At 39.5% G+C, this 27,753-nt stretch overlaps 1 protein-coding gene across 1 annotated transcript; it reads left to right on the top strand.

Annotated features, from left to right (window-relative positions):
• Positions 1-27,010, top strand: LOC136708039 (ovochymase-like). The gene is made up of 32 exons (XM_066682300.1): positions 1-138; positions 779-977; positions 2,572-2,752; positions 2,867-2,989; positions 3,104-3,288; positions 4,140-4,287; positions 4,478-4,593; positions 4,731-4,800; positions 5,357-5,488; positions 5,645-5,731; positions 5,895-6,646; positions 10,210-10,267; positions 11,366-11,495; positions 12,235-12,288; positions 12,533-12,728; positions 12,932-13,079; positions 13,213-13,328; positions 13,466-13,535; positions 13,966-14,097; positions 14,254-14,340; positions 14,504-15,254; positions 19,330-19,461; positions 19,546-19,813; positions 20,234-20,368; positions 21,088-21,185; positions 22,901-23,096; positions 23,299-23,446; positions 23,579-23,694; positions 23,833-23,902; positions 24,855-24,986; positions 25,143-25,229; positions 25,934-27,010. Exons 1-32 carry the CDS (start codon positions 125-127, stop codon positions 26,686-26,688), a joined length of 5,886 nt encoding a protein of 1,961 aa, XP_066538397.1. The 5' UTR covers positions 1-124; the 3' UTR covers positions 26,689-27,010.
• The last annotated feature ends 743 nt before the right edge of the window (positions 27,011-27,753 follow it).

Genomic DNA, 27,753 nt, shown 5'->3' on the forward strand with positions numbered 1-27,753 from the left:
GTGTGTGCGTTCTAGAGTGTTTGCAGTAAGGGGAGGTTAAACTAACAGAAAAATAAAAGTACACAGTAGCGAATGCGGGTTGGTCATTCTTCTTAGGCTCGTCTTCGTTTGATCAAGTCTCAACATGATCATTCTCTGGTGCGTAAATCATCTTTGGCTTGGCTTAGATTGAGATAATGCTTTTAATGTGAAGAATCAAGCCTAATTTTTGCACTTCTGTCTTTTGTTGTCTCCTTCCTTCTTTATTTCTTCCCTCTTCTCGGTTTATGCCAATGGTTCACTTTCCACTTGCCAGTCTTTTTTACTTTATACTCCTCCTGTCTCTCTTTATTTCAATTATTTATGTTCTGTGGTGATATTTTGTTTGTTTGGTTGGTTTTTGTTGTTGGTTCACATTTCATTCCTTTTACAGTGGTTTTAGTAAATGTTCCTTCCATGTCCTGAGCAAAAATATGTTAAAGTGTGTTATTTTATAGCAATTTAGAAAATATCCTTAAAAAAGGTTCTGAGACACAGTACTCAGTTATCCCTAAGTGTACAGTGGGACTATTGTGTGATAGTCGATTTTTTTGCACACTTCCAAAACTTACTTATTATTTTCATCGAAGTAATAAATTCATAATTGAGTAAGTCTGAAAAAAGCTAGACAATAAAGTCTCTCTATCTCACTCTCTCTCTCTCTCTCTCTCTCTCTCTCTCTCTCTCTCTCTCTCTCTCTATTTATTTATTTATTTACTTACTTACCCAACCCTACCATTTCTCCTCTCTTCCCACACAGTCTGTGTGTATTGTTTTTGCCAGTGTGTTTTTCTCTTCCTTTGTCTGGCTGGGTGAGTTCTCCTGGACACCCAGGTGGATACGAACCACACAGTAAGATGGCATGGGAGCGATGTGCTCCAGAGGGACACACACTCACTCTCTCCATCATCCACTTGGACCTGGAGGACAGCGTCCAGTGTGAAAATGATGCAGTGAAGGTAGAAGCATGAATCTAAATTGAGTGTGTGTGTGTGTGTGTGTGTGTGTGTGCGTGCGTGCGTGCGTGCGTGCGTGCATGTGTGTGTGTGTGTGTGTTGGGTGGTTGGTGGGATGGGGGTTATCTGGAGATGTATTCATCTTACATTCTTTTCCCAAACCTTGAATTAGTACTTGTGAATTTCCCTTACTCCAGATATTTAAATATTCATCAAACCTGATACTAGGAATATGCATGAACTACATGTACCCCACTCTATTTGGTCTCAGTTCAATTGCAACTGCACACATTGGGCACAATCACCTCAAGCAAAGCAGGCACAAATGTAAATTTTTATGACTTTGTCAACTTTATTATTCATTAATAGGCAGTCCAGGAGGCGTAAGCATCTAGCCTTATTGATTTAACTGCCTTTGAATGCTGGAATTACACAGATGTATTCATCGCCATGTTGGAGACTCTTCTGGGGCACTTGCTTCTATTTCTATATGCTAAAATTTGTCTGCTTCATATAGGTTCCAGTAACACAATTGCCTTTATCAAAACTAAAGTGAAAACTGGAGCAGACTGTCACACATTCAGACACACACTTCAAAACTACAAACCATAGAAAAGAAAATAGACCAAAATATGGCAGGAGCACATTTATCGTTTAGGGGATATTTTTAAACAATGTTTTAAAAAGTCTAATGTCTTTACATTTTTGCTTTTGAGAACAGAAAATATATCACCCAGTCTATAAATCACCCAGTATGTGCTTAAAGAGGCTCAAATAAAAGGGAACTTCCCCTTTCCTTAGTCAGCATTTTACACATCCTTGCTTTTCACTGAAAACAATCACTAAAGTTTAGTGGTCAGCAAAGATATATATATATTTCCAATGTGTAATAAGCACTGGATGTTGGGTCAGCATAGGTTTGACATGCATCATGTTTATCTACACATTTTTATTACATTCACATTGAAATTTTTTTTTGTTTGTTTTTTGTATTTTTTCATATGTTTATATTATATTATATTATTCATTCATTATCTGTAAGCGCTTATCCAATTCAGGGTCGCGGTGGGTCCAGAGCCTACCTGGAATCATTGGGCGCAAGGTGGGATTACACCCTGGAGGGGGCGCCAGTCCTTCACAGGGCAACACACACACACACACACACACATGCTCACACCTACGGACACTTTTGAGTCGCCAATCCACCTACTAACGCGTGGTAACTCCTCACAGACAGTCACCCGGAGCGGGAATCCCTGGAGGTCCCTGGAGCTGTGTGACTACAACACTACCTGCTGCGCCACCGTGCCACCCATATTATATTATGCTCTGATTTAACACCTGAATTGTGTTTAGAATGGTCTTATGTGCTGACTATGCCTCCAACTGTAAAGGATACACTGTGTATCTTTTATAGAAAGATATAAAAACACTAACAAATTGAAAGCTGTGGTTTGACAGGCTGAAATTGAAAATATTATTCTACTGTTGTTTGTATGGAGGTGCAAATAGCCAGTATTGGGCTTATTGTTTGACTAACCTCTGATTTTCACATTAGTTCTGTTCTGTTTTCTCTTCACATTCTTTCTTAATTCAGGTATATGCTGACAGTGTCCTCCTCAAAACTCTCTGTGGCAGAATATCATCTGAGCAGCTCCAGTCCACTGTCAATCCCTTGCTCCACTCATCACCAGGAGGCTGTCTGTCTCTCTCCTTTAAAGCAGACTACTCAAACACAGAGAGACACACTGGCTTCAGAGCGTTCTACACAGTTAAGGGTAAGTTCAGCAGGAGGAATTGTTTCCAGGTGTCTGCCAAATAAGTTTATGGGGAGTAGTGTTTGTTCAAATGGCAAAAGCCTGTATTTGACTCTTGTCCTTGGTTGTCCACAGATGTAGATGAGTGTTGGGAGAGTGATGTGCAGTGTTCTCATTTCTGTCATAATTTCATTGGAGGATACAGCTGCAGCTGTAAACCAGGATACTATCTTAGCGAAGACCGGCAAACCTGCACTGGTACAGAGCCACACATGAGTACACAAAATGAGATCACCCCCTTATTCCAAGTTAATGTCTAGTCACTAGTCACTCTCTCTCTCTCTCTCTCTCTCTCTCTCTATCTCTCTCTAGTAAACTGTACAGAGGAGCGTTTTGGACCAGGTGTACTGACACCTCCAGGCAGTCCTGGCCCATATTTTGAGAATGCTCAGTGCTCCTACACACTGTCTGTGGAAGAGGGAGAACAGATTATACTCAACTTCACTGGAGAGTTCGATGTGGAGAGCAGAGATGGACAATGTGTGGATTCTTTAACAGTCTGTATCGCTCCTCTCATCTATGCTACCTCTACTTTTTCTAGGTTCTTGAAGATTATTATGCCACTGTGAGGCAGTTTAGTACAGTGTTATAAAAATAACTGGTCAGAACCAATTTATAGGTAACATCACTGCCTTCCACGCACAAGAATATCATTTTATTCTCAACTTGGGCACAACCATCCCTTGGGGTGGACTCATAATGTATTAGCAATCCTCTGTACCATGATTATGAATTGTAAGTGTCTTTGGATAATGCTGCCTGCGAAATGCCATACATTTAAACAGAACATTGCTACTCAGTTAGCAGTTAAAGTATTAAGAGCTCTACTGTTATTGAAGTTGGCTGGAAGAGCTCCTAGACACCACTGGTTCACTTCTGATTCTCTAATTTCTTTTGCAATGTTTGCATTCCATCTTAAAATAAATATCAATAATAATATATGGCTTAAGCTATAATAAAGATTTTTAAGAAAGTGAATGAGAAATGAGGGGTTGCACCCCACCCAAAGTCTGACAGTTTTGAGAATGAAACCTACTTGAATTTTTTCACCCATTTTTCTCCCACAATATAAGGGCAATCTGTTTCTTTAGTTTAATCATTCTGTATGTAGTGTGATGTGTTGTTGAACATGGCCCTTTTCAAAACTTTGTTTGTACATGTGAGGCATCATGCTTACTGCAATTTAATATATCCATTGCCATTCTTGTTCAAAAATTACTTTACTTTATTTTTTTATAAAGCAAAACAATTTGATAGTTGCAAGTTTTTTGTTCTCATTTCAAAGCTTAGTTCCACTAAACTCATGCAACATCAAGTAATTCTTGACCTTTTTCCTCAACCTCTTCAGATAAAGGCAGGCTCTAAAACATTTGGACCCTTCTGTGGTCAGAATGTGCCTGCTGCCATTAACACAGGTGCCCAGAGTGTTGAGGTTCTCTTTAACACAGACCAGGGAGGTGCCAACCAGGGCTTCACGCTCCACTACAACACCAAAGGTAACTTGCTCAGCTGGTCTCTAGAGATCCTGTTGCTCCCTGTATGATTAATCATTGGGTTTACTGGAAGAAGCTGAGATTTTTTTTTAAGATTTCTAATTCTATTTTCTGAAAAACTGTGAATGTAGTGTTCTGTATTGTCAGTCTTTGACATTTAAAATGATGCTGGGTCTTGTAATGTCTGACACAGTAATGGAGTGTCCTGCAACAGTGACAGCCGACTCCATTGTGTCACCCCAGAAAGATGTATATGTCAGAGGAGACATAGTCACCGTGCAGTGTGTGCCTGGATATACACTGGAAAATGTGAGTATTATAGTATTTCTAAAGGTTTTTAATTAGTTTTATGATCTGCTATTCACTAAAAATACATCTTCTTGTTTGGATTATTTGATTTTATTTGTTTTCTTCCTCCATTTCTATGAGTCCTGTTCTGTACACAGACAATTGATAAAACCTTTGAGTCTGAATGTCAGAGGAATGGGATGTGGAGTCCTGTCTCCCACTGTAAACGTGAGTCAACTAACACAAGTACCTGTACAGCTGTTAAAACATTTTAGTTGTCCTGTTGTGAGGAAAACTAACCCAGGTCTTATGTGAACATTGTTAAGACATTTGTTATATATATGAAAGGATAAATAGAAAGTTTTTAGTTGCTATAAAGCTGTAATAGTCAGTGAGAACTAGGGGAGAAGTACACATGAGGTAAAAAATAATGTCATATTGGAAAACAGTTTTAGGCTGAAAAATGTGTATTCCCCTCATCTGCAAATTCTGTCAACTATCTGATCTTTATTTACTCTTCTAAACTTGTTGCTATCACTTTCTCTTATTTACAAAAAGCAATGACAGTTACCAAACTCCAAGATTTAGGATTTTGAACAATGTAACTAATCTGATACCAGATTCAGTGGGGAAGGCTCCCAGGTTTGCCAGTCAAAATAATACATTATTTTCAGGCCAGTTCCATGAGGTGCTTTGCATTTAATTATGATTTTAAAAGATATTTAATAGTAATGATTTCCCCCTTTCCACTCTCTCTCTCTCTTTCCCACTCTCTTTCTCTCAGCGGTGGACTGTGGGATTCCTGAATTTATAGATTCAGATCTAATGGCTCTAACAGAGAAGGATCCACTCACAACATACAGGCAAAATATCAGCATTAAGTGTCTGTCACAGTACTACCAGCTGGTTGGAAATGGTAAAGACATTGTAGAGTATGGGAGTTTTTGGAAATGGGTGTTTATCTCAACTTAAAAATACGCAGTTTGTATTTGAAAGAACGTTAATTTTCATGTTACATTTCACTTTTCAACTGTACATTACATACACTCTTGTCTCTTTTCTCTTGCTCCAGAACATTTCTCTTGTAGTGCTGATGGACAGTGGGAGTCCAATGGAGAGTATATTTCCACTCAGAAAGATGTGCCTAAATGCATTCCAGGTATAGCAGTCAGTGATATCACCAAGCAAATATTCATAATCTCTATTTGTCCATCTCTTATTTAGACTCCATCCACTGTCATACAAGCACACAAATTCATGAAGCATTCTCAAAATCTCACTCTTTGTGTATTTCCTTTCTATTTTCCAAATAATTTTTGCAGTATGTGGCAAGAACAAAGAAACCTTTTCATTTGGAAGGGTTTTTGGAGGAAGAAATGCAAGTCTGGAACAGATACCATGGCAGCTCCTGAAGAGGCATTCTCCTAGAGGAGGTGCTTCTTTAATCAATGATCGCTGGGCTATTACAGCTGCTCATGTGGTGGATGGTTATGAAAGTAAACCACTGGTGTTCTTTGGAGGAATGGTTGATGGACAAGACCAGAATGCAGTTCAATTGGAAACAGAAAAAATAATAATTCATCCAGGATTTGAAAAGAAGAACCCTGCACGGAAAAACTTTGATCATGATATTGCCTTAATGAAAATGTCTAAAAGAGTACCACTCAGTCCCAAGATCATGCCAGTGTGTCTGCCACAGAAATCAAATGGGCCAGTGATGCAGGGGAGGATGGGAACCGTCTCAGGGTTTGGGGCAACAGAACAGCGTTTAAGAAGTCGGTTTTTACAGTATGGTCATGTCGAAGAATATTCAGAGGTCCCTTGTTTTGAGACAGATCTGAAGGTGACTGATAATATGTTCTGTGCTGGAGCAGAAGGTGTGGATAGTTGTAAAGGTGACAGTGGTGGTCCACTGGTAGTTCCAGAAATAGGGGAAAGGCTTCACGAAACACCCTTCCAAATCAAGGGTATAGTGTCATGGGGTCCTCCTATATGTGGAGATAAAAACTTTAAGGGTTATTACACTAAAGTGGAGAACTACCTGGACTGGATCAAGGAAACGATGGAGAATAACTAACACCAACTTTTTCTATTTTTCTAACCTAAGACAAGGTTCCAGGATCATTTTAAATTTCTTTTTGTTTCCCTTTTGAAATGGGATTGATCAGGATATGTTGTTGAGTAATAATGTGTCATTGTTAATAATGAGAATTAAGAAATATGATCAGGTCATCAACATTGTACAAAATCTCTCACACATTAGAAAAACTAAGTATTGACTGAAATCCAAAAATGCACTTGTTGTAGAATTTATTGCTTTTCACACATGAGAAGTGCGAAAGGGGGTAATCTGATCACTCAAACCTTCTTTGGAGAGTATGATTAAAAAAACATTCAATAAGAAGGTAAACCTGTGAGTAAGGTTGTCAGTTTTTCTTTTTAATAATACAACGAAATCAGTATCCACTTTGCTTTCAAGACTATGTATAAAATCAAAAGTTGAGGGCAGAATAAAACAGTTGTGTGCCCATTCGTTCTAAGGTGTTGTGTCAAACTGGCTCAATACATACATTGGGAAATAAAATTTTATCTATAATCATTTATAAATGAGCTGTTCACAGTCCAGAAGCAAAATCAAAAATGTTGTGTGTGTGTGTGTGTGTGTGTGTAGGGTTATGATATTTAAAAATGAAAGATTCTACATTCAGAGATAAACCCTTAACCCTTTTCTACATTAATATAAAAAAGTTGCTAATATGTCTGCAGGAAAAAAAAACTGTCAGTAAGAATGTATAACACTATCTTGACCAGTCATGAATAAATAGTTCAGCAGGCACATTTCCAGCAGCAATAACATTCCTCGAGTTTTTTCCTGATCCAATTTCAATCATGAAAGCATTAGTGAGATCATATACTACTGCCAGATGATTATTTTTTATTATTATTATTATTTTTATATTGAAGAACTAAGAAGACAAAAACAAATAAAGTAAAATAAAACAAGATATTCATTAATCATTGTCTGTAACCGCTTATCCAAGTCTGGGTCACAGTGGGTCTGGAGCCTACCTGGAATCACTGGGCACAGGGCAGGAACACACCCTGGAGGGGGTGCCAGTCCTTCACAGGGCGAAACACTCACACCTATGGATCCTTTTGATTCACCAATCCACCTACCAATGGGTTTTTGGACTGTGGGAGGAAACTCACATGGATGCAGGGAGAACACACCTCCTCACAGACAGTCACCAGTAGCAGGATTTGAATCCACAACCTCCAAGTGCCTATAGTTGTGTGACTGAGACACTACCTGCTGCACCACCGTGCTGCACAAAACAAGATTCAAAAATTTAATAAACAAGTTTCCTCATTTTATAACATAAACGTATACATATTTATATATACATATAAACAAATGTATGTTCAGTCTGCTGGCATTACATGATTAATTCTGGATTGCAGATGCAAACCCATCCAAACATAACTCCATCACATCCATCCATATGGTAATTCAGCACTCCAGTGGATATAGTTCAATAAATCAGTCAAATTTTACTTATATAGCACTTTTCAAAACTAAAGTTGTCACTAAGCAGTTTTATAGATCCGGGTCCAAGCCTCCTATGAACAAGCCAAGAGTCACAGTGGAATGAGGAAGAAACCTTGAGAGGAACCAAGACATACAGGGAGTTGCAGGAGAGAAGGTGGAGATCTTGAACAGGATGCACAGAGCAGGGGCTGGACCAGGGCAACACCAGGGAGAGCAGCAGGAACAGAGCAACTTGATGCATAAGAGAGACAGGAGAAAGAAAACCAGACAGAAGGGAAAAACAAGGCTTATGTAACAGGCAGAGCTGTCACTTGGCCATCAGTTATGTTTGGGCTTGGGCAGCCACCGTAGTTGAGGAGCAGCCCCCCCCCCCTTCTCCCCCGGGTCATGCTGTTGCTCATTAGCTCCAGTGTATATATATACACAGTTAGCATGTGTTAGGTTAAGCTCACACTTCTCATCGTTTGGGTCGTGTTACTGTGGTATCAGTCTTTCCCCTAATTCCGGCCGTCTCCTAATTCCGCCCACTGCCATATATGGTGGAATTCCGCTCTCTCTCTTCACCAGTCGCATTGGGTAAAACAATAAAACATAAGATCAAGCCCTAGTAGGACACCAACACAGGACAAACATGATCTCATTGTGAACCTCTCAAAACCACTGAATGTGGTAGCAACTGTTGTCGTTTGACTGTCACAAGCAGAGGAGGTGGCTTAAGTTAGGGGGCACCAATAATCTTAGCAGTACTGTCACCTACTTAAACAAAAGTGTTTTTTATTTAAAAATATATTTTCTTTCAAAGTCAAGCAAGTCTTGGACATTACTCTACACATATTTGACTCCTGAAAATGTTGATTTGAGTGAGTAAAGTACTTCTATTTATTTACAGTTAGCTAATATTTCCAATATTGTAATTTGGTCAAATAAATAGAATGGAAATTAACAGCAAATGTTGGATTTAGGTGTATTTTGCCGTGCCTGAGAATGATCGGGTTGGCAAGCTGCATCAAGGCATCATTTTAGTTAGGCATCTGGTGTATGTTTTAGATATAGATGGGTTTAAGGGCTTAAAGCACTGTGGGTACGTGTGCTAATAGCAAGTGGCTAGCTCTTTATCCCACCTATTATATGATGGTTTTATAATTTTATGATTTAAATGTTTCCTTTTATTAGGTGCCCTGGGTTGTTGCCATTGGAGGTGGCCCAGGTGATGTAGAGCAGAGCCTCTCCTATTTTTCTGCTGTTTTGCCTTTGTGGATACTTTGTGGGGTTGAACCATTTTTATATTGTTTTACCTTGTTGTTTCTTTTATTTTGATTATTCACCCTTGTGGTTTTTCTTGTTTGCTTTGTTATTGAGTTCTTTTGGGTTTTTTTTTTCTTTGTATTTTGAACTACACCTTTTGGTTATTATTTTGGATTGTGTTTGGGCTACAGGCTGTGGGTATTGCAGTCCTCTTAGTCGTATGATCTGCTGGTTATATTGTGCATTTTACCTGTTCTTGCAGAGCAACCTGGTGCGTGAGTGTCCTTTTAGGTTGACTGGTTATCCTCTTGGGAGATTTCTTTCTTCTTCTAGGGCACTTGATCTGCTGTGTGTGGGGTCACTACCCTATGAGGTTTCTTTTTTGGTAACCTGTGTGTGTGGGTTGTATAGTCTGTAGTATTGGAACTTTTTATAGGAGAGTGTCTGCTTGGAAAACAGTTAAAATATATGCAAATGGTGAGATCATATGGCGAGCCAATATAGCCAATAATCTTGTTGGAGTTATTTTTAGGTGTGAATGGTTAAAACCCTACTGTATTCTCTTTTTTAATTATTTTTTACATGGGTGTTTTATATGGGTGTTCAAAGTCATATGTTGCCTTGCAGGAGAGCTTCTTTTGCCATAAGCAATGGGAAGGGGAATCTTTACAGGTGTACTTTCATGCCCTTTTAGCACCTATGGATAAAATAAAGCAGTGTGCACCTTATGTAGTACCAGATGCTGATACATTGGTTCGTTTGTGGAGAGTGTTCGAGACCCTGCCCTCTGTAGGGAATTGAAGCAGTTGATCCGTCAGACACCAGTGCTTTCTATGCTGCAGGTGCTGGCAGCAGCTATTCCATGGGAGCATGAGAGTATGCCAGCTGATAATGGGAGAGGTAGGAGCTATTCTGTCCCCTCGATGTGTGCGCTGCAGTCTAGGAAGTCTTATCAGGCTCAACATTCTGCAGATAAGTCTAAATCTTCTGAGATGACAGAATTAAGGGCTATGCTATTTAAACAGCAAGAACAGATTAATCAGTTAGCCCAGAACATTGCCAGATTAGGTGCTTCTTCTCAGCCTACTGGTCCTAGCCGGCCTAATATTATCTGTAGACGTTGTCAAAATCCAGGGCATTACACCAGAGACTGGTAATGAACATGTTTCAAAGGTGGCCATTTGCTTGGGGGGAGTGTTGGTAAACTGTTTGCTTGATACAGGGTCGATGCTTTCAACCATAGTTGAGAGTTTCTTTCATCAACACATTCAGGGTGACTTGCGTTCTTGCCTGTGGTTGCAGCTCCACGCGGCTAATGGGTTAGAAATACCCTATGTAGGCTACATTGAGTTAACCGTTGAGGTACTTGGAAAATCCCTCCCTAACTGTGGTTGGTTGGTAAAGATCCTCCAGGTTGTAGTACCTCACCTATAGTCCCTGGCGTGTTGGGCATGAACGTCATTTGAAAGTGTTATCAGGAACTTTTCTGTCTGCATGGTCCTTGCATTGTTTGATTTCCCGCCAGTTGTGAACTCATCCCCACCTTGACAGCAAGCCCTGCAGTATTGTCATCAGGTTTCTGATGGGTCCTCTATACTAGCCTCAGGGGTAGCTAGGGTTAGGGGACGGAGACCTATTCATATACCAGCAGATACATTCAAGATGGTTGCTGCCACATGTTCCAGTTATCTCAGTGAGTGCACTACAGGAGTTTTGGTTGACTCTTCTGATACTTTGGGTGCCTTACCGGATGGCCTGTTGGTTGGTGTATCCCTAGTCAAGGTAGTCCGAGAAACCGTATATGTGCCCGTGGTAAATGTGGGTTGCACTAGAGTTGTTTTTAGGGTTGAGGCATTGGATCTGTCTGTTTTGTCCCAAGTAGATCAGGAAAGGGTATGGTCCCTTCTCTGTAGGTATGCTACAGTGTTCTCTTCCTTTGAAGGGGATATTGGCTGTACGGGTTTAATTTCCCATGACATTCCTTTGTTGGTGTGCCAGTAAGACAGAGGTACAGACGCATCCCGCCATCTGACTATGATGCTGTTAAGGCTCACATTCAGCTGCTGCTTAAGAATCAGGTTATTCAGGAAAGCTGTAGTCCTTATGCCTCGCCTATTGTCCTGGTTAGGTACCCTCCGCATGTGTGTTGAAACTGTCCCAGGAAGGAGATTAGAAGGGTCTATGCATTGCATTTCCTTACTCCAATAAATTTGTTACTCACTTTGATACCGACTCAGACACTCAGTTTTTCATTTCTGTCACAATTTTCCACCACACTACAAACTTTTGGACATATGCAAATCCACTATATTATGGCCACCTCATTGTTTCTACACAAACTCTCTCCAGTCTCTCAGCTCCACTGACCACAGAAGACCACTTTGTAGTTATACAATTATACACTACAGTCCATCTTTAGATCTGCTGACATTGTTGGCCCACTTTCACCCTGTTGAAACACATGGTGATATGTTGTTTGTGTGCTTCATTGCTATGAGTGGATCAGACACTGCAGAATTACAAAAGTGCTCTTGTATGTGGTCAGTGGAGCTGAGAAAATGGTTGGATAGCATAGAAAAAAGGAGATGATTATAACGCTATGGCTGATGTATAATATATAGTGTATAGTGTGTATGCTGGTTGGGGAACATTTAATAAACAGAAGTCATAATCAAAGTTTCATAAAGAAAATGTGACAGAGATTCAGCTCTTGACAGCGCTTTTCTTTATTCAGCTTCATCCAACTCAAACACAATTTTGTTTTCTGTGACTTTTAGACTTAGGATTGCTCACTCATTTGTTTACAAACTGCAGAGATTTTGGACTGTGTTTTAGAACTGCTGGGAAGCTTCAACATCATGTTCCAGGAGTCTGTTGTATCTGTACATTTCCACCATGGGCAGAATAAAACTAATAGTAAGGTAAGTTATATAGACTAACTTTTCAAACACAGACACCTGTAAGGCATGTTAGACTGGACAACAGAAAGAATACCTCTGTATAAACAGATAACTTTCTCTTCTGTCAGGGGTGAATGTGAGGTATTATGCACTGATGTTTGAATATAGTACAGATTTAATGGGTGTTATTGTGCATTCATTTTATCATTTAGTCATTTAACACTTATACATTTGCTACATTATTCTGATATCCCTCTCTACTCAGTCTGCTGTGGATGAGTTTGTGTGAGTGCAAGGTAGCAATGTATGGTCATCTGCAGTCTCCAATGTTCCCTGAACCTTACTCATCGGATCTCCATATGAGGTGGTACCTCAAAGTTCCTCATGGATACCAGATCCAGCTGATTTTCATCCATGTGGACATTCAACCTTCTGCCAACTGCACCAAAGATTCCCTCACAGTGGGTTGTGCCTCATATTTCACTTTAGAGCTGTGCATATAAAAGATGGTTTGGATCCTGGATTTAATTACTTTTATAAAGATGAGACTGTGTTTCGCTTTTTGTTCTGAAATTAGAGTTTTTTTGTTCTCATTCCAATTCTTAGTTCCACTAAATTCATGCAACTTTAAGTAATTATTGACCTTTTGCCTCAACCTCTTCAGATAAAGGCAGGCTCTAAAACTTTTGGACCCTTTTGTGGTCAGAATGTACCTGCTGCCATTAACACAGCTGCCCAGAGTGTTGAGGTTCTCTTTAATACAGAACAAGGAGGTATCAACCAGGGCTTCAAGCTCCACTACAGCACCAAAGGTAACTTGCACAGCTTGTCTCTAGAGATCTTGCTGCTCCCTGTATGATTAATCACATTTCTAAGATTTCTATGTTTTCTGTATTGTCAGTCTCTGACATTTAAAATGATGCTTGGTCTTGTAATGTCTGACAGTAATGGAGTGCCCTGAAACAGTGACAACTGACTCCATTGTGTCACCCCAGAAAGATGTATATGTCACAGGAGACACAGTCACTGTGCAGTGTGTGCCTGGATATACACTGGAAAATGTGAGTATTATAGTATTTCTAAAGGTTTTTAATTAGTTTTATGATCTACTATTCACTAAAGAGATGTCTTCTTGTTTGGATTATTTGATTTTATTTGTTTTCTTCCTCCATTTCTATGAGTCCTGTTCTGTACACAGACAATTGATAAAACCTTTGAGTCTGAATGTCAGAGTAATGGCATGTGGAGTCCTGTCTCCCACTGTAAACGTGAGTCAACTAACACAAGTACCTGTACAACTGTTAAAAACCTTTTAGTTATCCTTCTGTGAGGAACACTAACCCAAGTCTTATGTTAAGACATTTGTCATATATATGAAAGGATAAGGAGAATGTTTTAGTTGCTATACAGCTGTAATATTCAGTGAGAACTAGGGGAGAAGTACACATGAGGTTAAAAAATAATGTCATATTGATATACAGATTTAAGTTGAAAAATGTGTATTCCCATCATCTGCAAATTTTGCCAACTATCTGATCTTTATTTACTCTTCTTTTATTTATTCTTCAATTTCATACTATTCTAGTATGTATTATATATGTAGTATTCTGCATCTATCTATCTATCTATCTATCTATCTATCTATCTATTTATCTATCTATCTATCTATCTATCTATCTATCTATCTCTCTCTCTCAGCGGTGGACTGTGGGATTCCTGAATTCATAGATTCAGATCTGATGGCTCTAACAGAGAAGGATCCACTCACAACATACAGGCAAAATATCACCATAAAGTGTCTGTCACAGTACTACCAGCTGGTTGGAAATGGTAAAGACATTGTAGAGTATGGGAGTTCATGGAAGTGGGTGTTTATCTCAATTTAAAAATATGCAGTTTGTATTTGAAAGAATATTAATTTTCAGGTTACATTTCACCTTTGAACTGTACATTACATACACTCATGTCTCTTTTCTCTTGCACCAGAACATTTCTCTTGTAATGCTGATGGACACTGGGAGTCCAATGGAGAGTATATTTCTACTCAGAAAAATTTGCCTAAATGCATTCCAGGTATAGCAGTCAGTGATATCACCAAACAAATATTCATAATCTCTATTTGTCCATCTCGTATTTAGACTACATCCACTGTCATACAAGCACACAAATTCATGAAGCATTCTCAAAATCTCACTCTTTATGTATTTCCTTTCTATTTTCAAAATAATTTTTGCAGTATGTGGCAAGAACAAAGAAACCTTTTCATTTGGAAGTGTTTTTGGAGGAAGAAATGCAAGTCTGGGACAGATACCATGGCAGCTCCTGAAGAAGCATTTTCCTAGAGGAGGTGCCTCTCTAATCACTGATCGCTGGGCTATTACAGCTGCTCATGTGGTGGATGATTTTGAAAGTAAATCACTGGTGTTCCTTGGAGGAATGGTTGATGGACAAGACCAGAATGCAGTTCAATTGGAAACAGAAAAAATAATAATTCATCCAGGATTTGAAAAGAAGAACTATTCAAGGAAAAACTATAATCATGACATTGCCTTGATGAAAATGTCTAAAAGAGTACCACTCAGTCCCAAGATCATGCCAGTGTGTCTGCCACAGAAATCAAATGGGCCAGTGATGCAGGGGAGGATGGGAACCATCTCAGGGTTTGGGGCAACAGAACATCGTTTAGTTAGTCGTTTTTTACAGTATGGTCATGTAGAAGAATATACAGAGGTCCCTTGTTTTAAGACAGATCTGAAGGTGACTGATAATATGTTCTGTGCTGGAGCAGATGGTGTGGATAGCTGTAAAGGTGACAGTGGTGGTCCATTGGTCATTCCAGAAATAGGAGAAAGGATTCACGAAGCACCATTCCAGATCAAGGGTATAGTGTCATGGGGTCCTCTTGTATGCGGAGATGAAAACTTTAGGAGGTATTACACTAAAGTGGAGAACTACCTGGACTGGATCAGGGAAATGATGGAGAATAACTAACACCAACTTTTTCTAACCTAAGACAAGGTTCCAGGATCATTTTAAATTTCTTTTTGTTTCCCATTTGAAATGGGATTGATCAGGATATGTTTTTGAGAAATAATGGGTCCTTGTTAATAATGAGAATTAAGAAATATGATCAGGTCATCAACATTGTACAAAATCTCTCACACAAAAGAAAAAGTATTGACTGAAATCCAAAAATGCACTTGTTGTAGAATGTATCCCTTTTCACACATGAGAAATGTGACAGGGGGTAATCTGATCACTCAAACCATCTTTTTTAAATAGTTACTAGAAAAATAACTAATGAATCTGTCTGTAATGAAGTTAGTAAGACAGGGTTAAAATCAAGCAGTGATTATATGTAAACCCAGCTATAACACCAAGAAAGAAACAGTAGCCTGAAAGTGGAAGTTAACCAAAAGCTTCCATGGAAAAGGTTCCTCCCACTGTGTTCTTTTGTAGATGGGAGTTTTAGTTACACAAACTTGTTCTGAGGGCAAAAAGAAAAATGATTGGTTCAGAGAGATAACCAATCAAATTGTAGTGGGGGTGGGACAAAATAGGCGGAACCAAAATTTGAAAGACAAAAAAAACACTCTCCTGCAGTGCTAGATTTTGATTTTTCAGCTGAGAAAACTGGAGTAAACTCTCAGAAAACGTAAAATATTTTCATTTTTATGTTGTTATCTACGCATATCTTTATTTTATTTTTTTTACTTTAACTAAGTTTACCTCATAGTTAACATTAGTTTCTCTGATGTCAGCCAGCAGCTTTTAACATTTCACAGACAAAAATAATTTTATTAGCATGATTTGGTGGAGAACCAAATAGTGAAGCTTGTATTTGAAAGCTTAGCCCAACAAACATGGTTACATTGTGACAACGTATTTTTTTGGTGCCCACAACGTTGTGTTTTTGGTTGTCACTACGTTGTGACAAGGTTGAAATGTAATTCCTTAGAAGGTTGTGACAACCTCCCAGAAATTTGTCAGACAACGTTGTCACAACCTTCTGAGGAATTACATTTCAACGTTGTCACAACGTAACCATGTTTTTGTTGTACAGCTGGTGCGAAGTGTAAAGAAATAAGAGACATTAGACATGTCTGTCTGTCATTCGGTTTGCTATCTCCAGTCTGTCTGTCTTGCATGTTACTCATTCCCTTTAAGTCAGTCTTTGTATCTCTCTTGTCTCATGTCTGTTTGTGTCTTTACTCAGTTTAGATTTATCTTTCTGTCTGTTTAGCTCTCCATTTCTGTTTAGTTCTCTGTTTAGCTCTTCCATGTCTAGTTCTCTGTTTAGCTCTCTGTCTATTTTCAGTTTGTTTAGCTTTCTCTGTTTAGGTCTCTGTTCAGTTCTCTCTGTCTGTTTAGTTTTCTCAGTCCGGGTTTGTCTGTATCTGTATCTCAGTTTAGTTCACTCGATGTATTGTCCTTCTGTCCAAGTCTCTCTGTCTCAGTCTTTCTTTGTTTAAGTATTCTATCTGTTATGCTAGTCTCTTTCTGTTTTGTTATCTTTTGTTTCAATAAAGTCACTGTGTTTTAGCAAGTGAGTCTGCCTCCGTCAGTCTGTCCTGCGATCCTGACACAACAATCCTTTAATACCACTATCAAGAGGAGACTGCAAATTATCAGTGGGACTGTGTGTTTAGTTTAGACTAGTAAAACATAAATACAAAATATTATATATAATTACTGTAAGTGTAGTCCACATTTGAACACTTGTTATCACCGATATCCAACAGCTTGAAAAGAAAATTAACAACTAAATCTTTTTTCAGAATTTACAGCCAATACAAATCAGATTTTTTTGGCTGCACCACTGTAAACCAAACCAAACAATCTACGTACATTTGAAATTGCTGAATTTTCTAATTATAAACTGGTGGATTTTGCAGAATTTAATCCACATCTGAACATATATCAATCAATTTAAAAACCTTTAAAGTTAACACTAAAATCCACAAATGGATTAAAAAAATTAACAAAACAGATGCATAGATATTGCTGAATTTACCACCAATTCCATGCTTTAGAGTGGTGCAAGCAACAAAAACAGACAATCTCCTTGCATTGTTTTTGAAAGTGCTGAATTTAAGTCTGTTGTAGTAAAATTTTGGCAATTTGGCAGATTAATACACATGTCAAATCATATTAATTACAGATCAACTATAGTCTATAAAACCATTAACCCCCACCATATACTGCAACACACCCCCACCAAGGAAAGAGCCTGTGTGCTAATGTAATACAGTTTTACCAAAACCTTACTGTGTTAATATGCAAACAGGTAAAAAAAAATAGCAATCTGAAATAAAGAACACATAGCATAAGTTTAGGGTCATCTTCCCACCCACCGTTAAGCCACATACCGTTACATTGTATGAAAACAAATAAAATAAATTTATGGGAAAACAAAGTCAATGGATGCGGGGAAACTGTAACTATAAAGCAATTCCTGTTTTGAGACACTACTAAAGTACCTAAACTGGCTTCATGAATATTTTTACTTTAACATGTTTTGAGAGCAGAACAGTTACTTGTATGTTGTGACTAAGACTGTAATCAATTACAATGACTCATAAAGGACTGAGAAAGAGGAGTTGCTTGTGGTAGAAAAGTCACAAAACATTGTTTGTTTTTGTAGTATCCAACGTAATAAATACCATTACTAAATTATTTTTGGTCATATCAGTCTTCATCCCCCCTTGGTTTGGATTTTTTTCAATACTGGTAATAAACAAATGAACATAGTACAATGAACATCACTTTTCATGGTATATTATAGTGTGAAACTAATAACTTCTATTGCTGCTGTTCTATTGCTATATAAATGTGTGGTAATTTTACAAAACTAGCAAAATACTGAATAAACCATAAATGTCATTAGTGTGTGTGTGAAACACATTAAGGTAAGGTTATATTCAATTTGAAAACAAAAATTCAAAGAAGCATCCCTATGAGTACAACCATTACAACTCAGTGTACCCTGTCTGGGAGAGGGTTACCCGGACCTACTCCTGGAGCCAGGCCTGGGGTTAGTGTCCGACGGCGAGCACCTGGTGGCCAGGCAGCCCACGTAACCCGGCCGGGCTCAGGCCGAAATGACAGCATGAGAGGATCATGTGGACTCACCACCCACAAGATCCAGAGTAGTGGTGCTGTGCAATGACCATCGGGCACAGAGCGATGGCGAAGGGGCCCCTGGTGTCATGGAACTTGTCAGTATAAACTGGTTCTTGGTACCTGGAATGTAACTTCACTGAGGGGGAAAGAGCCAAAGCTGCTGCGTGAGGTTGAGAGATACCAACTAGATATAGTTGGGCTCACCTTTACACACAGTGTAAGCTCTGGAACCAAACTCCTCGATAGGGGTTGGTCTCTACTACTCAGGAGTTGCACAGGGTGAGAGGCACTGGACGGGTGCGGTGATACTCACAAGTCCCCGGTTGATGGCTATACAACTGGAGTTTGTCATAGGTAAACATGTGGGTTGCAGAGAGGAACACTTTGACTGTTGTGTGTGCGTATGCACCGAACAGCAGCTCAGCGTATTCAGCTTTCTTGGAGGTAGTGAGTGGAGTTCTAGAGAGGATTCCATGCACTGACTCTATTGTTGTGCTGGGGGACTTCAATGCTCACATTGGCAATGACTGAGAAACCTTGAGAGGAGTGATATGGAGGAACAGCCTGCCTGATCTGAACCCGAGTGGTGTGATATTGTTGGACATGCTAGTCATGGTTTGTCCATAACAAACACTATGTTCAAACATAAGGTTGCTCATAGGTGTACTTGGTACCAGAGCACCTTGGGCCAAAGCTCAATGATCAACTTTGTGGTCATGTAATCTGACCTGAGGCCATATGGTTTGGACACTAGGGTAAAGAGAGGGGCTGAGCTGTCAACTGATCATCATCTGGTGGTGAGTTGGATCCGATGGCGGGTAAAGACCTGGTAAACCCAAACGTATAGTGAGGGTATGCTGGGAAAAGTCGGCAGATGACTCTGTCCAGATGGATTTCAACTCTTACCTTTGAGAGAAATTCTCACATGTTCCTGAGGAGGTATGGGGAATGGTGTCTGAATGGACCCTGTTCCGGACTTCCATCATGGAAGCAGCTGCATGTAGTTGTGGTCAAAAGCTTGTTGGTGCCTGTTATGGCGGTAAACCAAGAACCCGTTGATGGACACCGGAGGTGAGGGAAGCTGTCAAGAGGAAGGAGACTTTTAGGGCTTGGCTGGCTCGGGGAACTTCTGATTCTGTGGATGGGTACCAGCAGGCGAAAAAAGGCTGTAACTGTGGCAGTTGCTGAAGCAAAATCCAGAGCATGGGAGGAGTTTGGAGAGGCCATGGAGAATGACCTCCGGGCAGCCTCAAAGAGGTTCTGGAAAACACTCCGACAGCTCAGGAGGGGGAGGTGTGATACTGTCCAAGCTGTACTCAGCAAGGAAGGTCAATCTCTGAACTCGACTGAGCGTACTGTTGGGCATTGGAAGAAGCACTTTGAGGAACTCCTTAACCCGAGAGACATGCCTCCTGTGCAGGAGGTAGGGCCAGAAGTGTCTGGGGTGTCAGATTCCATTTCATTGGCTGAAGTCACTGAGGTGGTGAAAAAAGATTTTCAGTGGCAAAGCTCCAGAAGTCGATGAGATTCACCCAGAGTTACTGAAGGCACTCGATACTGTGAGGCTGTCTTGGATGACACGCCTAAACAATATTGCATAGACCTCGGGAACGGTGCCTTTGGATAAGCAAACGGGTGGTGGTTCCTATTTTTGAAAAAGGGGACCGGAGAAAATGCGTAAATTATCGTGGCATTACATTTCTCAGCCTCCGTGGGAAAGTCTATGCCAAGGTGCTGGACAGGAGAATCCTTCCGATAGTCGAACCTAGGATTTTGGAGGAACAGTTCTGATTTTGTCCTGGCTGTGGAACAACTCTTGGATCAACTCTTTACTTTTTCACAGACGATTGAGGGGGTGTGGTTATTTGCTACTCCACTCTACACATGCTTTGTGGATTTGGAGAAGTCATATGTTCCCCGAGAGATTCTGTGGGAGGTGCTCCAGGAATATGGGGTGCCAGGGTTGCTCCGGCAAGCCGTACAGTCCTTGTGCTCTCAGAGTTTGAGTTATGTTTGCATTCTTGGTAGTAAGTCAAGCTTGTTCAGTTTGGGCATTGGACTAAATCAAGGCTGTGCCTTATCTCCACCTCTGTTCCTTATTTTAATGGACAGGGTGGCGAGACGTAGCCTGGGACAGGAAAGCTTTTATCGAGGAGCTCGGGAGGTGGAATCTTTTTGCGAATGATGTTGTTCTTCTGCCTTCTTCACATGGAGGCCTCCAGCGTTCACTTGAGCAGTTTGCAGCTGAGCGTTTGCAGGCACCTCCAGGCCTGAGGACATAGTTATCTCCCAGAAACAGATGGCATGCTCCCTTCATGTAGGGGGTGAGATCCTACCCCAAGTGAAGGAGTTCAAGTATCTCAGATTCTTGTTCATGAGTGATGGGAAGAGGGATAGTGAGATTGACTGTAGGTTAGGTGCAGCGTCTGCAGTAATGCGGTCACTGTACTGGACCGTTGTGGTGAAGAGAGAGCTGAGCCTTAAAGCAAAGCTCTCAATTTACCAGTCAGTCTACAAACCCACTCTCACCTGTGGTCATGAGCTCTGGGTAATGACCAAAAGAACGAGATTGCGGATACAAGCGGCCGAAATGAGCTTTCTCCAATGGGTTGCTGGGCGTACTGTCCGTGATGGGGTGAGGACCTCAGTGACTAGGGTGGAGCTTGGAGTAGAGTAGCTGCTCCTACGTGTTGACAGGAGTCAGTTAAGGTGGTTCGGGCATCAGAAGAGGATGCCTCCTGGACGCATCCCACTGGAGGTATACCAGGCACGTCCAACTGGAAGGAGGCCCCGGGGTAGACCCAGGAGACACTGGATTGATTAAATCTCCCGGCTGGCCTGAGAACTCCTGGGACCCCCCAGGAGGAATTGGTGGGTGTTGCGAGGGTCAGACATGTCTGGGCTTCTTTGCTCGCCTACTAATCTAGCAACTAAGAGCAACTAAGGATTAACCATGATTATAACTCATATTTAATAACCAAAGTATTTGTTAAATATATTGAATTAATTGTATTTAATGAAATATTTTGGCTATTCATCTTTCACGGTTTTCCTAGATTTTCCCTCAATATCCATGATATAGCGGCCATAAGCCCCCTTGAAAAAACCCACAAAGTAGCGAATGAAAAATGAACCGCCAAGTAGTGAGGGATTACTGTAGCTACATTCCTCCTGCCTTCAGAGCTGTAGCTACATTTCTCCTGCCCTCAGAGTTATAGCTACAGTTATCTGCCCTTATAACAGTAATACACTATACAGTAGCTACACTCCCCCCTGCCCTACAGTACAGTTCCCCTTCCATTAGAGCAGCACTGTTACACTACACAGTATATTTCTGCCTTACGTGTAGCAATAAACAGTACAAAAGTCATTAAAACATTGTTTAAGTAAGCATCATTTACCCCAAAAAGCACAGTACTCCTGCCCCAAGAACAAATTTTTCTCTATGCATCTTTCTAATAAGCATCACTCTTGCCCCAAAAGCAGCATCCCTCAACAAGACCCACACTCTGTAGTACGATATGGGCTAATGAGCTAAGTTAGCTAACTGGGTTTGCTATGGTGGCTGACATCAGTGAAACTGTTAACCAAGAGGTCTATCAGCTAACTTGCACTCACTTAGTTAAAGTTTCCTAAAAAAGATAAACGTAGATAATCAAATAAAAATGAAAAATTCTTACCTTTAATGAGAGTTTGCTCCAGTTTTCTCAGTTGCACAATCTTGCACTGCTTATTATACAATTATAGACTGCAGTCCATCTGTAGATCTGCCTACTTTATTTGCCCACTTTCACCTTGTTGAAACACATGGTGGTGATATGTTGGTGATATGTTAGTGTGTGCTGCATTGCTATGAGTGGATCACACACAGCAGAATTACAAAAGTGCTCTTATATGTGGTCACTGGAGCTGAGAAAACTGGATAGCATAGAAACAAGGAGATGATTATAGTGCTATGGCTGATTGGTGTATAGTGTGTATGCAGGATGGGGACACTTAATACACAGAAGTCATAATCAAAGTTTTATAAAGAAAATGTGACAGAGATTCAGCTCTTAACAGTGCTTTTCTTTATTCAGCTCCATCCAAGTCAAACACAATTTTGTTTTCTGTGACTTTTAGACTTAGGATTGCTCACTCATTTGTTTACAAACTGCAGAGATTTTGGACTGTATTTTAGAACTGCTGGGAAGCTTCAACATCATATTCCAGGAGTCTGTTTTATCTGTACATTTCCACCATGGGCAGAATAAAACTAATAGTGAGGTAAGTTAAATAGACTAACTTTTCAAACATAGACACCTGTAAGGCATGTTAGACTGGACAACTGCAAGAATACCTCTGTATCAACAGATAACTTTCTCTTCTGTCAGGGGTGAATGTGAGGTATTATGCACTGATGTTTGAATATAGTACAGATGTAATGGGTGTTATTGTGCATTCATTTTATCATTTAGTCATTTAACATTTATACGTTTGCTACATTATTTCAATATCCCTCTCTACTCAGTCTGCTGTGGATGAGTTTGTGTGAGTGCAAGGTAGCAATGTATGGTCATCTGCAGTCTCCAATGTTCCCTGAACCTTACTCATCGGATCTCCATATGAGGTGGTACCTTAAAGTTCCTCACGGATACAAGATCCAGCTGACTTTCATCCACGTGGACATTCAACCTTCTGCCAACTGCACCAAAGATTCCCTCACAGTGGGTTGTGCCTCATATTTCACTTTAGAGCTGTGCATATAAAAGATGGTTTGGATCCTGGATTTAATTACTTTTATAAAGATGAGGCTGTGTTTCACTTTTTGTTCTGAAATTTGAGCTTTTTGTTCTTATTCCAATTCTTAGTTCCACTAAACTCATGCAACTTTAAGTAATTCTTGACCTTTTGCCACAACCTCTTCAGATAAAGGCAGGCTCTAAAACTTTTGGACCCTTTTGTGGTCAGAATGTACCTGCTGCCATTAACACAGCTGCCCAGAGTGTTGAGGTTCTCTTTAATACAGAACAAGGAGGTATCAACCAGGGCTTCAAGCTCCACTACAGCGCCAAAGGTAACTTGCACAGCTTGTCTCTAGAGATCTTGTTGCTCCCTGTATGATTAATCACATTTTTAAGATTTCTATGTGTTCTTTATTGTCAGTCTCTGACATTTAAATGATGCTGGGTCTTGTAATGTCTGACAGTAATGGAGTGCCCTGAAACAGTGACAACTGACTCCATTGTGTCACCCCAGAAAGACGTATATGTCACAGGAGACACAGTCACTGTGCAGTGTGTGCCTGGATATACACTGAAAAATGTGAGTATTATAGTATTTCTAAAGGTTTTTAATTTTTTTTTATGATCTACTATTCACTAAAGAGACGTCTTCTTGTTTGGATTATTTGATTTTATTTGTTTTCTTCCTCCATTTCTATGAGTCCTGTTCTGTACACAGACAACTGATAAAACCTTTGAGTCTGAATGTCAAAGGAATGAGACGTGGAGTCCTATCTCCGACTGTAAACGTGAGTCAACTAACACAAGTACCTGTACAGCTGTTAAAACATTTTAGTTATCCTGCAGTGATGAGCACTAACCCGAGTCTTATGTGAACATTGTTAAGACATTTGTCATATATATGAAAAGATAAATAGAAAGTTTTTAGTTGCTATAAAGCTGTAATATTCAGTGAGAACTAGGGGAGAAGTAAACGAGGTAAAAAAAAATAATGTCATATTGGTAAACAGATTTAAGTTGAAAAATGTATATCTGATCTTTATTTACTCTTCTAAACATATGGAGATGATTTATAAGGATACTCTATTATCCAGTTTTAGTAAAATTGTAATATGTAATATTTTGTCTAGGTTCTAAATGTTAAATAAGTTATTTCAACAAAAACTGAACCAGGTTTTGGAGAAAATATCCAGTGAATATTTCAATTCTGTCCTGTAAACTACTCTAACATGGTACTCACATTGTGTCATGTTCAAAATATTTAAGATACAAAATAGCAGGGTACTACATAGAAAAAACCCCCCACAGAATATCACCTCCTGGGCAAAGCAATGCTTTTATGGGGAAAAATGAATCCTATGGTAATGCAATATTCAAGATGTAATTGGAACCTTTTTATTCTTGACCTTCCAGTCTGATTTCTGCTGCTATCACTTTCTCTTATTTACAAAATGCAATGACAGAAGTTACCAAATTCTGTCCAAGATTTAGGCTTTTCACACAACTAATAATCTGATACCAGCTTCAGTGTTGAAGGCTCGCAGGGTTGCCAGTCAAAATAATACATTATTTTCAGGCCAGTTCCATGAGGTGCTTTGCATTTAACTATTTGTGTTATGTCATCTCTATATTGTAATATACAGGGTTTAGTAAGAAATTTAATTATGTTTAATAGTAATGCTATCCCCAACATTCACTATTCACTGTATCTGTCTCTGTCTCTGTCTCTCTCTCTCTCAGCGGTGGACTGTGGGATTCCTAAATTCATAGATTCAGATCTGATGGCTCTAACAGAGAAGGATCCACTCACAACATACAGGCAAAATATCAGCATTAAGTGTCTGTCACAGTACTACCAGCTGGTTGGAAATGGTAAAGACATTGTAGAGCATGGGAGTTCTTGGAAGTGGGTGTTTATCTCAATTTAAAAATATGCAGTTTGTATTTGAAAGAATATTAATTTTCATGTTAAATTTCACTTTTCGACTGTACATTACATACACTCTTGTCTCTTTTCTCTTGCTTCAGAACATTTCTCTTGTAATGCTGATGGACAGTGGGAATCCAATGGAGAGTATATTTCCACTCAGAAAGATGTGCCTAAATGCATTCCAGGTATAGCAGTCAGTGATATCACCAAGCAAATATTCATAATCTCTATTTGTCCATCTCTTGTTTATCCTCTATCCAGTGTTATGGCATCAAAATTAGTTGAGAATCAAAAAGCAGAATCCATAACCAATAAATGTCATTTTATAAAAGAGAAAACTCTCATTAATACTGAGAGCTATAAAAACAGGTTTGTATATAATCGTCTATTTTGAGTTGAATATCCTTGAAGAATACGTTTTCGCTTTCATTCCGCCTTTTCTCCGTTGTGCTTCTCTCAGACTCACTGTTGCCTACAGAAGTTTCTCACTTTTGATTTTTGACGAGGTCGGGGTAGATCATTGGTTTCTGAAGTTAAGCCCCGCCCACCCAGCAGATTCTAGTTCAAACACAGGTAAGCAACATCAGATATTTTTAACGATTATGTCTTTTAATAATGCACAGTTCGTCATAGAAACTTAGAGTCATTTTCCAATCAGGGTTAGAGTGTGCAGAATGGGCTGAGTGGGTGGGGCTTAACTTTAGCAGTCAATAACTATCTAGATCCCGACACCATCAAAAGCGAGAAACTTCTGGAGGCTTCTGTTTTTTGGTTCTCAGAACTTTATTTTGACGCCATCCACTGTCATACAAGCACACAAATTCATGAAGCATTCTCAAAATCTCACTCTTTATGTATTTCCTTTCTATTTTCCAAATAATTTTTGCAGTATGTGGCAAGAACAAAGAAACCTTTTCATTTGGAAGCGTTTTTGGAGGAAGAAATGCAAGTCTGGGACAGATACCATGGCAGCTCCTGAAGAGGCAGTCTCCTAGAGGAGGTGCCTCTCTAATCAACGATCGCTGGGCCATCACATCTGCTCATGTGGTGGATGGGTATGAAAGTAAATCACTGGTGTTCCTTGGAGGAATGGTTGATGGACACGACCAGAATGCAGTTCAATTGGAAACAGAAAAAATAATAATTCATCCAGGATTTGAAAAGAAGAACCCTGCACGGAAAAACCTTGATCATGACATTGCCTTGATGAAAATGTCTAAAAGAGTACCACTCAGTCCCAAGATCATGCCAGTGTGTCTGCCACAGAAATCAAATGGGCCAGTGATGCAGGGGAGGATGGGAACCATCTCAGGGTTTGGGGCAACAGAACAGCGTTTAAGAAGTCGGTTTTTAAAGTATGGTCATGTCGAAGAATATTCAGAGGTCCCTTGTTTTAAGACAGATCTGAAGGTGACTGATAATATGTTCTGTGCTGGAGCAGATGGTGTGGATAGCTGTAAAGGTGATGCTGGTGGCCCATTGGTCATTCCAGAAATAGGGGAAAGGCTTCACGAAACACCCTTCCAAATCAAGGGTATAGTGTCATGGGGTCCTCTTGTATGTGGAGATAAAAACTTTAAGGGTTATTACACTAAAGTGGAGAACTACCTGGACTGGATCAAGGAAACGATGGAAAATAACTAACACCAACTTTTTCTAACCTAAGACAAGGTTCCAGGATCATTTTAAATTTCATTTTGTTTCATTTTTGAAATGGGATTGATCAGGATATGTTTTTGAGAAATAATGTGTCATTGTTAATAATGGGAATTAAGAAATATGATCAGGTCATTGACATTGTACAAAATCTCACGAAAAAAAAAAATAAAATACCAACAGCAAAGAGAAACTAGGCAAGTTTAGTTTAGCCAGACCACCATTAGCCATATAGCCATTGTCAGAGGTTTTTCTGGCATTTATAATACAGGAAAGCCCAAAATACAAGCCCCTGTAATTGGTATGGAGAAGTTTTGGTGCTTCATATCAATGCCTTTGTTTACAATAATAAAAACTATAAAAATAAGTTATCTTGTCAGTTGCTGACAGTGTGTATGATCATGGAATACCTGTTATTTTCTGTTCATACAAAGCTACAAAACTGAAGCATCATGTTGAGATGACATTAAAGCAACTCATTTACCAGAAAGCAACAAGATAACATTTTAGCATTTACGTTTTTAAACATTTCTAAAACCAAACACCTTAACATTTTATCAACAAGTAATCTATACTTGATAAAGGAACATGCCATCGCTGGGAACTAGATATTTATGTACTGACTTACATTTCTATAAAGGTCCAACTGATAAAACGGTGCAGTAACAAGTCCACAGTCTTGTTCATTTTGAGTAACACCTCGCTCTGGTGTTCTGGATGTAATAATCCAGAGATATTGCTCGTTTTCATGTAAACAAAAAGCTGTGCAGATGTAATTTACTCATCAGAAAGTCAGTAATGGTGAGATGTGTCTCTGTATTCATGTTGTTATAGGGACGGAAAATATGACTTTCTGTTTGTTAAATATAAAGTAGAAAACAAAAGGCTGTGTCACAGAAACATTCTCCAAACATAAAGAAGAGATAGTGATAAATATTAACAATGATGAACGCATTTCTGTTCAAGGCGTCAGTCCTTCACAGGATAGTATATGTGCTCACATCTATGGACCCTTTTGAGTCATCCACCTACCAACGTGTTTTTGGACTGTGC

The sequence above is a fragment of the Hoplias malabaricus genome, chromosome 10, assembly GCF_029633855.1.
Source record: "Hoplias malabaricus isolate fHopMal1 chromosome 10, fHopMal1.hap1, whole genome shotgun sequence".
In the NCBI taxonomy this organism is placed as follows: Eukaryota; Metazoa; Chordata; class Actinopteri; order Characiformes; family Erythrinidae; genus Hoplias; species Hoplias malabaricus.

Coding starts and splice junctions, on each gene's coding strand:
- LOC136708039 (XM_066682300.1), top strand. Junction 2,753..2,866: donor AGCGTTCTACACAGTTAAGG/GTAAGTTCAGCA, acceptor GGTTGTCCACAG/ATGTAGATGAGTGTTGGGAG. Junction 5,489..5,644: donor CTACCAGCTGGTTGGAAATG/GTAAAGACATTG, acceptor CTCTTGCTCCAG/AACATTTCTCTTGTAGTGCT.